The sequence below is a fragment of the Marmota monax genome, unplaced genomic scaffold (assembly GCF_021218885.2).
Source record: "Marmota monax isolate L192 unplaced genomic scaffold, Marmota_monax_Labrador192_F-V1.1 WCK01_AAM20220418_F8-fsc00186, whole genome shotgun sequence".
Classification (NCBI taxonomy): Eukaryota; Metazoa; Chordata; class Mammalia; order Rodentia; family Sciuridae; genus Marmota; species Marmota monax.
Genome location: NW_026694725.1, coordinates 1,895,132 through 1,909,763, shown reverse-complemented (window position 1 = coordinate 1,909,763; position 14,632 = coordinate 1,895,132). Strand labels below are relative to the sequence as shown.

Below are 14,632 nucleotides of genomic sequence, written 5' to 3'. Positions count from 1 at the left end.
TGGAAGCAACACAGTATATCTTGGACTTTGGAACTGGGCAGTCCTGGGTTTTATCCTCAACTCATTCCTTGGTGATCAGCTCTTGGGCTCCTGTTTCCTTTCCTATAAAAATGAGGACAGGGCTGGGGATGTGGCTCAAGTGGTAGAGCACTCGCCTGGCATGCGTGCGGCCGGGGTTCGATCCTCAGCACCACATACAAACAAAGATGTTGTGCCCGCTGAAAAACTAAAAAATAAATATTAAAAAAAAATTCTCTCTCTCTCTCTTTAAAAAAAAAAAATGAGGACAAACACCTACCTCGAAGGATGGTTGGAAGGATTAGAAATTAAGTATGAAACATACCCTGGAATATGGTTACTATTATTTTTCAGTCTACATTTATTGAGGTAGGTGCTGGGGATACAAAGATGAATAAGCCATAGTCCACAGTCCCTCCCTCAAGGAGCTCACAGTCTAATGGGAGAGGCTGATTAAGAATAATTAATTACAGGGCTGGGGATGTGGCTCAAGTGGTAGCGTGCTCGCCTGGCATGCGTGTGGCCTGGGTTCCATCCTCAGCACCACATACAAACAAAGATGTTGTATCCGCCAAAAACTAAAAAATAAATATTAAAATTCTCTCTCTCAAAAAAAAAAAAAAAGGATAATTACTATACACATGGGAATAGCTGATAGACCTGTGCCTCCCTCCACCCTGGAAAGCACAAGGCTGAAGGGACAACATCTTCCCTGTGGGGGAGGCAGATCACCGGGTCCTGAGAAATGACCCAATTTGCCAGTTGGAGAATGAGAGGAAACAATACAAAGGCAGAGGTCTGAAAACAAAGGAACATGGGTGAAAGTGGGGATGTCTACCCAGAAACAAGTCTGATTTTATTTGCTTTTCAGCATTTTAAGTCCCATTTGGTATTATAGTCATCCCTTGGCATCCCTGAGAGATTGGTTTTAGGAATCCCCCTTGGATACCCTAACCTATGGATGCACAAGGCCCTTAAGTAAAATGGTATAATATTTTCAAATAATCTAGACATATTATCTTATATACTTTAAATCATCTCTAGATTATTTATAATGCCTAATACAATATAAAAGCTATGTAAACAAGTTACACTATATTGTTTGGGGGATAACAACAAGAAAAAGGTTGTATATATTTAGTATAATTTTTTTAAATTTATTTTTTGTGGTGCTTGGGATTTGAACTCAGGGATACTTTACCACTGAACCCCCCACTCCTTTTAATTTTTTTTTTTTTTTTTGATTTAAGACAGGGTCTTGCTAAGGTGCTGAGTCTGGCTTCAAATTTGTGATCCTCCTGCCTCAGTCTCCTGAGTAGCTGGGATTACTTGCAATTGGTTGAATCCATGGATGTGAAACCTGTGGTTATGGAGGGATAACTGTATTCTCATTGTCAAATTGGCACTTTACAGGAGAAATGTTTATTTCCTTAAACTGTTCCTCAACATCTCTCGCTAGTCTCAAGCTACTAGTGGTGATGATTGGTGAGAGAATAAATAAATAATCTGGTATTTTCAGGTTTACAATTTAATTTTCTGCAAGAGTTTATCTATTTTGTAGTGCTAGGGACTATAGGGGGACCTTCAGCATGCTAAGCCACATACACACTGAGCCACGTCCTCAGTGCAATAGGCAAAATTAGATTGCTTCTTTTGGATGGAACCAGCTTCATTCATGTCTTGGGATACTTGCTCAAGGTCTGAGACAACTTCTCTCCCTAAGATGTGGCCAACAGTATTGCTTAATGGCTATAGAGTTGTTGTTTGAGATGATGAAAAAAATTCTATTTCTGGTAATCATTATTGGTGAGGATTATGTATCATTTTAAATGTACTTCATGACATGGAATAGTACACTTAACAATGATGTTAGAAGCTGGATATGGTGGTGCATGCTATAATCCCAGCTACTTGGGAAACGGAGGCAGGATTGTAAATTTAAGGCCAATCTGGATAATTTACCAAGATCCTGTCTCAAAACAAAAAGTTTTAAAAAGGTCTGAGGAGCTAGGTGCCATGATGTATGCCTATAATCCTAGCTACTCTGGAACCTGAGCCAAGATCACAAGTTCAAGACCAGCCCCAACAACTTAGTGAGACCCTATCTCTCAGCTCAGAGGTGAAGATAGAGTGCTTGCTTGTTAGGCATGAGGCCCTGGGTTCCACTGCCCAGTACGTAGAGCTGGGCCTACTGGCATATTCCCTCCCGTACCCTGTAGTTCCAGTTATTCAGGAGGTTGACGCAAGAGGATCACTCGAGCCCAGCAACTTGAGGCCAGTCTGGACAGCATAGTGAGATTCTGTCTCAAACAAACAAACAAACAACAACAAAAAAAACTAATTGGCCTTAGGGAGTTGAGGAAGTTGGGACACTCAGATCACATCCTATTCTTTGGCTTGTCTGCCTCTTGGCTGCGTCCTTGATCAGCCAACTTTGCCTGAGGACTGAAGTTGCTGCAGCCTGCTCTTTAATGGCAGCTGAAACCATACTACTCCTTACCTTCACCCTCTCTGGGTCCCTTATGTGTCTTCACTATCAAACCACTGTGTTCCCTATCACAGAGCTAACTTCCTCTTGGAAGCTCTTTTGGTAGACCCTCAAGGGGGAACACCCAGAAAAAGCCCAAGGTACTCTTTTTTTTTTTTTTTTTAAGTGAATAGACTTTTTTTTTTTTAAAGAGAGAGAGAGAGAATTTTTTAATATTTATTTTTCAGTTCTCGGCCGACACAACATCTTTGTTTGTATGTGGTGCTGAGGATCGAACCCGGGCCGCATGCATGCCAGGTGAGCGTGCTACCGCTTGAGCCACATCCCCAGTCCCCCAAGGTACTCTTAACATGTCTCTGCCCAAAGCAGCTGGGCAATTGGCCTATAAGGTACCAATACATTCTTATTTCCATTTTACAGATGAAGAAACAGCATTAGGGAAGTCAATCAGGATGAACCCATATTGCTCTGACATCAAATATCAGAAGGGTGGATGTGATGAGTGAGGCTGGGATTTTGTACAGGACTTGGGAGTCTGAACTTTAGATAATGGGGAGCCAGCCTAGCACCTGGCCTGGAGAGGTGCTTCATACTATTTCTCCCACATGATGGACCTATTTAAGTGGACTTCTTTGTTATCTGCCTCCTTCCAGTGGAATGTAAAGTAGGTGGGGGGCGGGGGGGAATGCCTATGTTTTGCTCACTACCCTGAACATGCCTGGAATCTTTTAAAGACTTAGTAAGCATTTGAGGTAGGGAGAGTTCTTTTAAGACAACAGCAACCTAAGCATTTTATGTACATGATTTTATTTAATCTCTAAACAACTTCATGAATTAAAGCCTTCATGAGCTTTTTTTTTTTTTTTTTTAAATACTGGGAATTGAAACCAGGTTTGATTTGCCACTGGGCTAAATCCCCAGGCCTTTTTATTTTTATTTTGAGACAGGGTCTCGCTAAGTTGTTTAGGGCCTTGCTAAATCTCTAAGGCTGGTCTTGAACTTTTGATGGTCCTGCCTTGGCCTCTGGAGTCTCTGGATTACAGGCCTGTGCCTCCACACCTGTCTAGTAAAGATCACTTTTAACATGCTATGCCACCCCCATTCAAGGTTAAATAAGATGAAGTTTAGAGAGGTTAACTTTTCTGAGGTCACAAGGTGGCAAAGCCATGATTTAAACCTAAACGTTTAGTCTGGGGCTAGGGATGTAGCTCAAAGTAGAGTACTTGCCTACCTGGGTTGAATCCCCAGCACCACCCAAAGAACAACAAAACAAACCAGACAGTCTGGAGTCCCTGACTCCAGAAAGAGGGCATTTAATACTGTACAGTACAGTCCTGGTATAGATGCTATTTTGGACTGGGTGCAAAGAGGTGCAAGATGAGGCTGAGAAAAGTCATGAGGCCAGCCAGTTTAAATAGCTAAACATTTGTGTCTGCTGCCCTGTCCCTGCATAACTTTGATTTTTGATTTGCCTCTCCATTCCAGGTCTCCATTGCTGATGAGGCTGTGACTAAAAGCTTCCAATCCTTTACAGCCATCGGACCCTGCAGCCATAGCACATATTTCCATGACCTGCTTCTCCTTGCTTTTGGTCGGTCTCTGCACAGCCTCCAGGTCCCTGTACAACCTCCAGGCTGCCACCCTGGAGGTAAAAGGGATGCCTGGATCTTGATGTGTCTCATGATGTATCCAGCCTAGCTCCCCCTCCCACTTTTTCACGATGTTGACCAACTCCTCCCTGTTGGCCAACTGCTCTGCCAACGCCTCTTCTACCAACAGCTCTATTCCTCCGTGCCCTGACTATAGGGCCACCCATCGCCTGCACATGGTGGTCTACAGCTTGGTGCTGGCGGCCGGGCTCCCCCTTAATGCGCTGGCCCTCTGGATCTTCTTGCGCGTTCTGCGCGTACACTCGGTGGTGAGTGTGTACATGTGCAATCTGGCAGCCAGCGACTTGCTTTTCACCCTCTCACTGCCCGTGCGCATCTCCTACTACGCACTGCACTACTGGCCCTTCCCCGACCTCCTGTGTCAGACGTCGGGCGCTATCTTCCAGATGAACATGTATGGCAGCTGCATCTTCTTGATGCTCATCAACTTGGACCGCTATGCCGCCATCGTGCACCCCCTGCGTCTACGTCATATGCGGCGGTCCCGCGTGGCGAGGCGGCTCTGTCTGGGTGTGTGGGCACTCATCTTGGTGTTTGCTGTGCCCGCCGCCCGCGTGCACAGGCCCTCGCCTTGCAGCTACCGGGGCATCGAGGTACGTCTGTGCTTCGAAAGCTTCAGTGATGAGCTATGGAAGGGCCGGCTGCTGCCCCTTGTGCTGCTGGCCGAGGCCCTGGGCTTTCTGTTGCCCCTGGCAGCCGTCCTCTATTCATCTGGGCGGGTCTTTTGGACTCTAGCGCGGCCGGACGCCACGCAGAGCCAACGGAGGCGGAAAACCGTGCGCCTTCTGCTGGCCAACCTCGTCATCTTCCTGCTGTGCTTCGTGCCCTACAACTCCACTCTGGCTGTCTATGGGCTGCTGCGGGGCAACCTGGTGGTGGCCAGCCAGGAGGCCCGCGATCAAGTGCGCGGGGTGTTGATGGTAATGGTTCTGCTGGCCGGCGCCAACTGCGTGCTGGACCCGCTGGTGTACTACTTCAGCGCCGAGGGTTTCCGTAACACCCTGCGTGGCCTGGGTACTCCACTCCAGGCCCGGACCTTGGCCACCAATGGGGATAGAGGAGCGAGTGCAGAAAGATCCTCAGAGGCCATCCACACCACTGGAGTGGATGCCACCAGTCAGGAGCTACTCCAGCCACCTAAACCCAGAATGCCCTTCACCGAGTGTCCCCAGGATTCCACCCTCTGAACGCATATCGCGCAATAGTGCAGTCTGGTACCTCTCTCATAGGCTTCTGGATCCATGTCCATGAGGGAGGTGCACTGAGCGCTTGGATTTCAGAGTGGAACTCCAGTTCTTGAATGCAGATGAGAACAAAGTGTGGAAACAAGGTCACAGGAAAGAAAGATTGTTACTAGCCATGGCTTCTTTAAGTTGGTGGTAGTAGGCAAAGGACTCTTTCTCCAATCGGTGGGAAGTGATGCAATGAACCTGACCACAGCTAAGAGCTAAGATGGAAAGGAAAGTGGATACCCTGGATTTTGCCACAGGACCACAGGGCCAAGAGCTGAAGAGCCCCAAACCTTGGTAGATCAAGCTACTGAGAAGTTGGTGCCATCTGTTGAGTTCTGTGCTGATCTCAGGGCCATGGACACCACCATTCTCACTTCCACCTGGCCTCCTGCTACTTAGCAGGAAGCGTACAAGTGTTTATTTGATATGGAGAGAACTGGGTTCCTTATTATTGATTTCTAATGGTTTCAGCTAGGACACCCAACATGGGATGGTAGGGGCAGGCAAAACTGTGAATTAAATTGTGATACACACTGCCCCCCTCCCCAAAATCCTAGTTTTTGTCCCTTGTCTAGGTCATCGCTTCTCCTGCCATTGTTTTTAGGGCCTCCTCCTTTCTAGGTCCTTAATATCATCTCTGTCTTCCTGCTTTGTCAAAAGAAAGGAGAACAGTCTTTGTATTAAAGCATTGGTTCTCAAACTTCTTGGTCTCAGATCCCTTTACACTCATAGAAATTGAGGACCCCAAGAGCTTTTGCTTATTCTTTGTTGTTTTAATATTTACTGTAATGGGAATTAAAGCTAATAAGTTTTTAAAACAGAAATACACAAGCACACAATCTATTAGCCGTGAGAGTGGTAATGTCATCACATTTCTTGAAGCCTCTGGAAAACTACATTGTATACTGGTGAAGAGAGTGAAAAACATAAATAATATCTTAGTAGTATTATGAAGATAATTTTGACTTCATGGACTTCCTCAAAGAACTGGTCCCTGGATCACACTTTGAGAACCATACTTGTGCTAAGGTATTAGAGTTCACATTACCATCTTCCCAGGGCATTATATAATAGTTTTTTGTTTGTTTGTTTTGTTTTGTTTTTATGACTGTAAGGAGTGTGGTGCTCAACAAATTAATTGCTAATAATAGTGCTTAAGGCTTGGGGCTTCCTGGAGGCAGGCAGGAGTTTGTACACCAAATGGAATACCACCTTGGGCTTATAAGGGCAGCAGCCTTGGGGGGTCAGGGGTGGAATCAGACACACACACACTCCGGAGGAGGAGAGGGCGAGACGTCTCTAGTGGTTAGAAAGGAACTGTGCCATAGCCAGGAGAGAAGAGTATACAGGGAAGTAAGAGTGAGATGAGAGGATAGGAATAGCCCGACTGTTCTTAGCAAACTAAATGGTTTCCTTCCGTCTTGATCCAAGTAGGGGGCTGGGAGGGCTGCAGAGTTAGCACCTTGACATCTTTAGACCTTGGCAGTAAGAGTTGTTGCTATGTGTGTCCAGTATGCATTTCCATCCCTATGTCTCAGTACTGTATTTTTCTCTCCCTCTCTCTGTATGTGTGTGTGTGTGTGTGGGGGGGGAGTGTGTGTGAGACAGTGTTAGGGTTTTCCTGTATCTGTGTTTCGAGTTCAGAGTCAGTCTTTTGTGTGTCTTTATGTGAGCTCTCCAGTTGGTGATTTACAGGGGTAAAATGACCTCTGGTGGCCAAACCAGGTAACTGACCCAGATTTCTCAAGATAGCCTTGAAGTCCCAGCCTTCATCTGGGTAGAGGTTAGAGCCCAGGACCAGCTCCTTACCCAGTTGCTCTTAAGGCTTGTTTGTTAGCATCCACCCCATCTGGCTTCACCTTCAGAATTCCAGACCTGTTTGTGCCTGTCCTGATCTGAAGGCACAAGCCTCACCAAATCTCTTAGTCCAACTCTGAGAACTTTAACACAAACTGAACTGAACACAATTTAAAAAAATAAAATGAAGGGGCGAGGTGCAGTGGTGCGAACCTGTAATTCCAGTGGCTAGGAGGCTGAGGCAGGAGGATCACAAGTTCAAAGCCAGCCTCAGCAACTTAGTGAGGCCCTAAGCAACTTAGTGAGACCTGTCTCTAAATAAAATATTTTTTTAAAGGGTGGGGTGTGGCTCTGTGGTTAAGTGCCCCTGGGCTCTATCCCTGATACCCTCCCCCAAAAAAACAATAATAATTTGAAAGGGAAGAGGGCATACTTAACATTCACAAGGCCCTGAGTTTGGTTCCTTGTAATACACAACTAAATGAATGAACAAATAAAAATTTTAAAAATACTTGAGTACTTTTATAAGCAGGTACATGAGTGAATTCTAAAGTAATTAAAACACATATATAATCTGCTTATTTATTTTTCCTAATTTTTATGTTTATTGGATGTCTCCTTCCTAGATAGAATGTAAGCTCCATGGGGGCAGGCTTTGGTTCTCTTATATATTCACTAACATCTAAAATAGGGCCTGGCACAGGAGAAGTGCTCAATAAATATTTGTTGAATGGATGAACAGTCAGATCTTGTTGTGAAGTATTTTACTACTTAGTGGGGAATACAGAACAATAACTATAATGCAAGATAGAAGATGCAGGAATACAGGGCAAAGTGTTGGCAATTTATTTAGAACCCTGAAGGTTCTCAGGTTTGGCTCACATGGACATATTGTGTAAGATAGCCTGTAGGGAAATGAAGTGAAGGAAAATCCAAGGAAAAGAGCGATTTGGGACCTACTACAATAGTTGGGAAGAAGTGTGGTTATGGTTTGTGGAAGAATTCTCACCAGGCTATCACTTCCAGATGGAAATGGGTTGTTTGCAGTGTGACATGTCTGGTGTTAAAGTCCTGGTGGACTGTTAAAGGCCCATCCAAAGGGTTTCTACCATGAGAACACAGAAGAATAGATTAAGGAGCTATTGCAGACAGAGGGGAATGAATAGAACCTAACACATTAACAGGCTGTGGAAGTTTAAGAAAACTTGTAGCTAGGCATGGTGGCACTTGCCTGTAATACCAGCAACTCAGGAGATTGAGAAGTAGAAGAATCCCCAATTCACGGCCAGCCTCAGCAACTTAGCAAGATCCTTCTCAAAATAAAAAATAAAAAAGGCTAGGGATATGGCTCAGTGTTTAAGCACCCCTGATTCAATCCCTGATACCAAAGGGGAACAAAACAAAACCAAAAAACTTGTAGCCACTGGCACTTTCACAGGATTCCCAATTATTTTGTAAGTAATAAGATGGAGTCAAGATGTGGGAAATCTAGAGCACACACCCATACTTTGGGGCTGTCCCATTTAAGGTCTAGAAAAATCCAAAGAGGAGGAAGAGAAAAAGCAAGAGTGTTACAGGTTTTTAAAATATTCTCATGGCCAGCCAGGTGCTGTGGCACATGCCTGTAATCCCAGTGGCTTCAGAGGCTGAGGCAGAAGGAGGACCACTTGAACCCAGGAGTTTGGAGCCAGCCTGAGCAACATAATGACATCGTGAGACCTTGTCTCCAAAAATTTATATTATGCTAAGCGAAGTAAGCCAATCCCAGAAAACTAAAGGCTGAATGTTTTATCTGATTGGTGGATGCTGATCTATAATACGGGGATAGGAGGAGTGGAGGAACTTTGGATTGGGCAAAGGGAAGGGTGGGGAGAGGTTATGAAGATAGGAAAGATGGTGGAATGAGATGGACATTATTATCCTAGGTACATGTATGATTGCATGAATGGTGCGTCTCTATACCGTGTACAACCAGAGAATTGAAATGTTGCACTCCATTTGTGTACAATGAATTGAAATGCATTCCATTGTCAGGATGATGATTATCCCTACTGTACAGATGAAACAACAAAACACTGGGGAGAATTTGAAGTCTTAAAGTTACACAATCTGGAAATGGCTGACTCTCTATTTGGCTCCTAAACTACTCCTTGCAGCACATCCTGTTCCCCTTTCCTCTCCAACCCTGGCTCTATTACATGCATCCTTGGTATCCTTGCCTCTCTTCACCTGATAAAAGTCATCTCTCTCAATTGTTTTTCTCACCTCGAATCTGTGGTGTCATCTTTGCCCTGATCTTCCTCCATGTTCCCTGTGCACACTGCCCTTCCCTTTACACAATCCTCAGTACCCCCAGGACACAGTGCAACTGGGTAAGGTCTAAGAACCAGGCTCACCCACGGTATCAATTGTGTTAGGTCCTAAACACACCATATCGAGGACCCGGGAAGGAATAGCCTGTCCGTGACACACACAGTCAGGACAGTTTAGACTTAATGCGGTGGGTATGACTCCCTCCCCAGGCCTGGGATTAAAAAAAGCAGCACTTTTTTTTTTTTTTTGGGGGGGGGACTGGGGATTGAACCCAGAGGCACTTAACTACTGAGCAACATCTCCAGTCCATTTTTATTCTTATTTTGAGACAGTGTCTCTCTAAGTTGCTTAGTCTCACTAAATTGCTGAGACTGGCTTTGAACTTGCGATGCTCCTGTCTCAGTCTCTGGAGCTGCTGATATTATAGGAATAAGCCACCTGGTCTGGCATACAGCAGCACTGTTAATTGTTCATCAACTCAACGGAGAAGGATACCATCTCTTGGTTCTCAAAACCTCCTCTATAGGATGCCTTCGAATGGTGATTCTAGTTGGGGGAGAGTATCAATCAATGGTCTGGCAATACAACAAAGTCAGGAGAATCAGGACAGAGGTAAGGATTCTACAGGAAGGCAGAGATGCTACATTCTTGGTCTTGACCATCTTAAGGAGAATCCTTATGATCTTGCTTGCCTTCTGGGATCCCAAGTAAGAAATGGGGAAGGGAAGGTAAATCTCACACCAGACATTCCTTCTCTATTCTTTCAGGAGGCCCTGGAGACAAAGAGAGGCTGGAGGTAATTCTCATCAGAGGACCTGAAAGAACTGGAAAGTGAAGTTTCTCACACTAGGTTTGGGGAAAACCAAAGACTCTCAGAACCTTGGAATCAAACAAACCTGGATACTGATTTCAGCTTTGTCATTTCTTGGCAATGTATCTTTGGTCAATTAACCTCTCTGAGCCTCTGTTCAATGGAGCTCATAATATCTGCTTTTTGGGTGGTGGTGAGGGTCAATGAGATGAAGGACCTTTGAAAGGCATTTTAGAAGCTTCATAAATGGGAGCTGTCTTTCAAATAAGAGTATGGAGCTCAGATGCTGCTTGTGATGCCCTTGCTTCTGGAAGCAGCAAGGGTTCCAGGTGAATCGTCACCAGACAGAGCTCTGCCAGCAATCAGAGCTAGGGCCAAGGGAACTGGAGAGGAGGCAGGCTGGGCACGTTTCCATGGTGCTGGGTCAAGCAGGCAGTCTTCAGGGGCAGTGACTGGTCCATTGCCCTCTGGGGGCACTCTCTCCCCATGAGGCTGATGTCCATCCCACAAACTAAGGAATAGGTGGAGAAGCGCATGAAAGGAAGAGGAGGGGGATAGGACGAAGACCCAGGATTTGGAGAAAGGGCGAGTGAGGAGGCTGGAGGGCCAGGCAGGCACAGGGTGGGGCCAGGAGAGGGGCCCAGGGCAGGAGGGCGGGAGACAGCCTGGGAGGGAAAGCGCCGACCGAGGGAGGGAGGAGGGACAGGGAGGGAGACCGGCGGCGCTGACACAGCCTCGATATGTGGAACGGGCTGGGGTTTGGCCCACAGGTCAGGCGTCTGGCAGTATTATGGGATGCAGAGGCCTTAGGAGACAGGGAGAGTATTATGGGCTGGAACAGCCTTAGGAGACTGGGGAATATTATGGGCTGGTGAGGCCCGGCTCCAACTGGAGGCGGGAGGAAGGGGTGCGGGGCGGGAAGGGGGGGTGGTGGTGGAAAGGAGTATTATGGGCTGGAGGCCTCCTGCGACCAGAGGCAAGAGTATTATGGGCTGGCAAGGCCTTCGGTGGCCAGAGGGGGGAGCAGCGGGGGATGGCACCGGCTGCATGTGACTGAGGGGGGGCCAAGTTGGGGGGGTGGTGAATGGGGGTGGGGGAGCTTATTATGGGATAGCTCTTTGTACCTACTGCGGGGACTGCTTCTCCAGAAGATATTATGGGATGTCGTGTGTGGGAGGGGGAGTGGGGCTGGGGGGATTATTATGGGATGGTGGTGCAGAATGGGGAGGGCTTGAGGAGCTCTTCTCCAGCCCCCCTTACCCCTTAGTCTCTCACCATCTTAAGGTCAGCCTCCTATCTCCAAAAGCCCATGAGGAACACCTGAAATCCATCTCCCTACACACACACTTTGGGCACCTCAACCCATCCTAGGCATCTTCTCTAACTAGCAGCCACCTCCCTCCAGAGTGCGGAGGAAAAAAGGTAGCCCCTGAGGAATGGAATAGAGACTCATAGCAGGGTCGTGATGGTCAGTGACTTCCAACTCCCACCTGCACAACGTCATCTTTTGCTTCCTAACCCCTTATGCCACTCTTTCTCCTCTCCCTCTCTCCCACAAAGTGGGGGCCCTTCATCCTCTTCCCCTCCCCCTCCCCTCCATTTCCTCTCCAGCTCCCTCCACAGCCGTAACCAGTAAAACAGGCGGCCAACTATTATGGGATGGCTGCTCCCAGCAGCTCTGCAGGGAGGGGGCGGTCACCGCGGAATGTCTCTTGTGGGTGGCTATTATGGGATGGCCGCCTCTCTTTTTTTGGGGGGGGTAGGGGGCTACTGAGGAGGATTATTATGGGATGTGCCCAGCACAGCTGGGTGGGGCTGTCCTAGGTAGGTAAAGCTCTTGGGAGGGGGGATGGTAAAGGAAAGGAAGGAAGAGGGAGGGAAGGAGCAGGGAGGGTGGGGTGAGCCCTGGAGCCAGACCTGAGGCCTGGCAGGAGTAACTGGCTGGAGAAGTTTCTTTGGTGACAGCTGATTGAAGGGGCCCCTGGGGCGAGCTGCACCTAGCCAAATCTGAACCCTGGACACCTGAGTTCTTCCCCCAGTTTGTGAGCTACAGGAATACCAAGTCCAGGGGCAGAAGTGAGAACTCCCAGGTCCTGGCTGGGTGCACACCAAAGAGTAGTGTTTCTGGTGACCACAGTACTCAGCTACTCTATTCCATCTTCCTCTTCCTGGGTTTGAACCTTGGGATCATAGCTCGCAGAAGAGGGGTCCAGCACTGGAATGCAGTCACACCCAAAGAACAGATGCTGGCTTGGCTCCTGACAGACAAAAGTCATTCCTTATGCCCTGAATGGTCTGCATCATGTCTAGCCATCACAGTGCATTGTCACTATGGCCTTTCTTCCCTCTGTTGTTTTCCCAAATTGTCTTTCCTGACAGAGCAGAACACTGTGGCCCCTTGGACCCGATGAGCAGTTTTTCAGGTTTACAGAGAACAGAGGTGTAAGAAGAGGCATTATAGAGTGCATGTTGAAAACTCCAGGACAACCCCCTCCCACCGAGTGTTAGTCTAAGTTCATCAGTACCATGGGATGGAAACAGAACTCTAAGGTAACTGGATAGAGAGGTTGCCCCCCTGGGTGCCTTAATTAGAAGATTATGCCACCCTTAGTCTCCATGGGCCAATCATGCTAGTGGCTCTAATGGTTTATTTATAATTTGTCTGGGAGGGTAGCATGGGGCCAGAGTAAGGAGCAGGAGGCACAGAAGCATAAAGACCACAAAAGCAACACACAAACATACATCTTGACCCTCTCTAAAGCTCAAGGAGAGAGGCAGGGACTTAACTTTTTCCTTGTGGTGTTATCAGGGAGAGGCAGGAAGTAGGAGAAGCAAGTGAATGTGTGAGTAGAACTGCAGGGATAGAGTCAGAGGGAGTGTGGTGGACAGAGGGTATAAGTATTTTGAGCCACAGTCAAAAGGCTGTGACTAAGTACTTATAAACTCTCTGACTGGTTCATATTCATCATTTACCGTGATAATGTGGTGTGTGTATATGTATATTCATATATATACACACATACATATATATATATATATATATATATATATGTATGTATGTATATGTATATGGAAGGATCTGGGGCAAATGGGGATACTTCAGAAGGGAATTTGAGGCCCAGAGACAGGCTGAATTCCCTAGAGAAATGGGGATAGAAGAAGAAGGCCTTACAAGTATCTGGCAACTGTAGAAAGGAGAAACTTCCTGGAAAAGAGGTATACCCACATTATGTTATCTTAAAAACAGCTGCCACCTCCCTGACATGGACCACAAATTTCATCAGAATGACCAAGGGGAAGGTTTGGATAAGTGAATGGGACCCCATCTTTTTATTTTATTTTATTTTTGGCAGAACTGGGGGTTGAACCCAGGGGTGTTCTACTCTACCACTGAGCTACATCCATAACTCTTCTTTATTTTTGAGTCAGGATCTCCCTAAGTTGCCTAGACTGAGCCTCCTGCCTCTACCTTCCCTCCCAAGTAGCTATGATTACAGGTGTGCATCACTGCACCTGGTGAATGGGGCCCAATTTTGATATCAAGAGAATTGAATGAGGGAGACTATGGAAGCCTGCAGAATGGGGGAAATGGCTAGCATACCACAATGAACACAGCAAAAGGATGGTCCAGGGAGATGAAGTGAATATTGGAAAAAGAAAACATGAACTTCAAAGGTGACAATGGGAGCTTTTGGCCAGGCTTGAGGTTTTTGATGCTGAAAAATCTAGTTTCAATGCTGGTGGTTACATAGAGTCAGGCAGAAGCTAGTGAGAAGACTTGTTAGTATTACTGGGACCCTGCTTGGGTGCAAGGGACTGTTGTTTCCCAGCTTTCTTCACTCTCTTGAACTCAGTTTTCTTTGCCAGTTTGCTAGTCCCTTGGATCCCAGAAAGGGGAGAGTCATCTGGCCAGTCCCTTTCTTTAGGGAAGTGAGACAAACAGTGCAATGCAGAGATTGTGTGGTCCTTCCTATTTACTTCTGATCAGGAAGGGGCCTTCCTACAAGGACATTTCAGTTTCTTTTCAACCTGTCCTATTTCCATAGGTCTTGAGACTGTATGAAAAAGGTAGATGAGAATAGAGGGAGACAGTCTCTGACTTGGGGGTCAGGGCAGCAAGGTGGTGGTGTGGGAACATTGGGCCTAATTCTCTGGGGCTTAGGAAGAGGGAAAGGTGACAGGCTGATGGTGCCAGATCCTCTGCGGGCCAAAGAGTTCTAAGATTGAGTTCCTTTAACTTTCTAGGGCCAATTTCCTGGATGGCTGGAAGAAAGGTGCATTTAGGGTTGGAGATGGTATATGT

General features: G+C 46.7%; 1 protein-coding gene across 1 annotated transcript; it reads left to right on the top strand.

The window, feature by feature from the left end:
* The first annotated feature begins 4,223 nt into the window (after nt 1-4,223).
* Lpar5 (lysophosphatidic acid receptor 5) lies at nt 4,224-7,950 on the top strand. The gene has a single exon (XM_046424090.2). It carries the CDS (start codon nt 4,227-4,229, stop codon nt 5,361-5,363), a length of 1,137 nt encoding a protein of 378 aa, XP_046280046.1. The 5' UTR covers nt 4,224-4,226; the 3' UTR covers nt 5,364-7,950.
* The last annotated feature ends 6,682 nt before the right edge of the window (nt 7,951-14,632 follow it).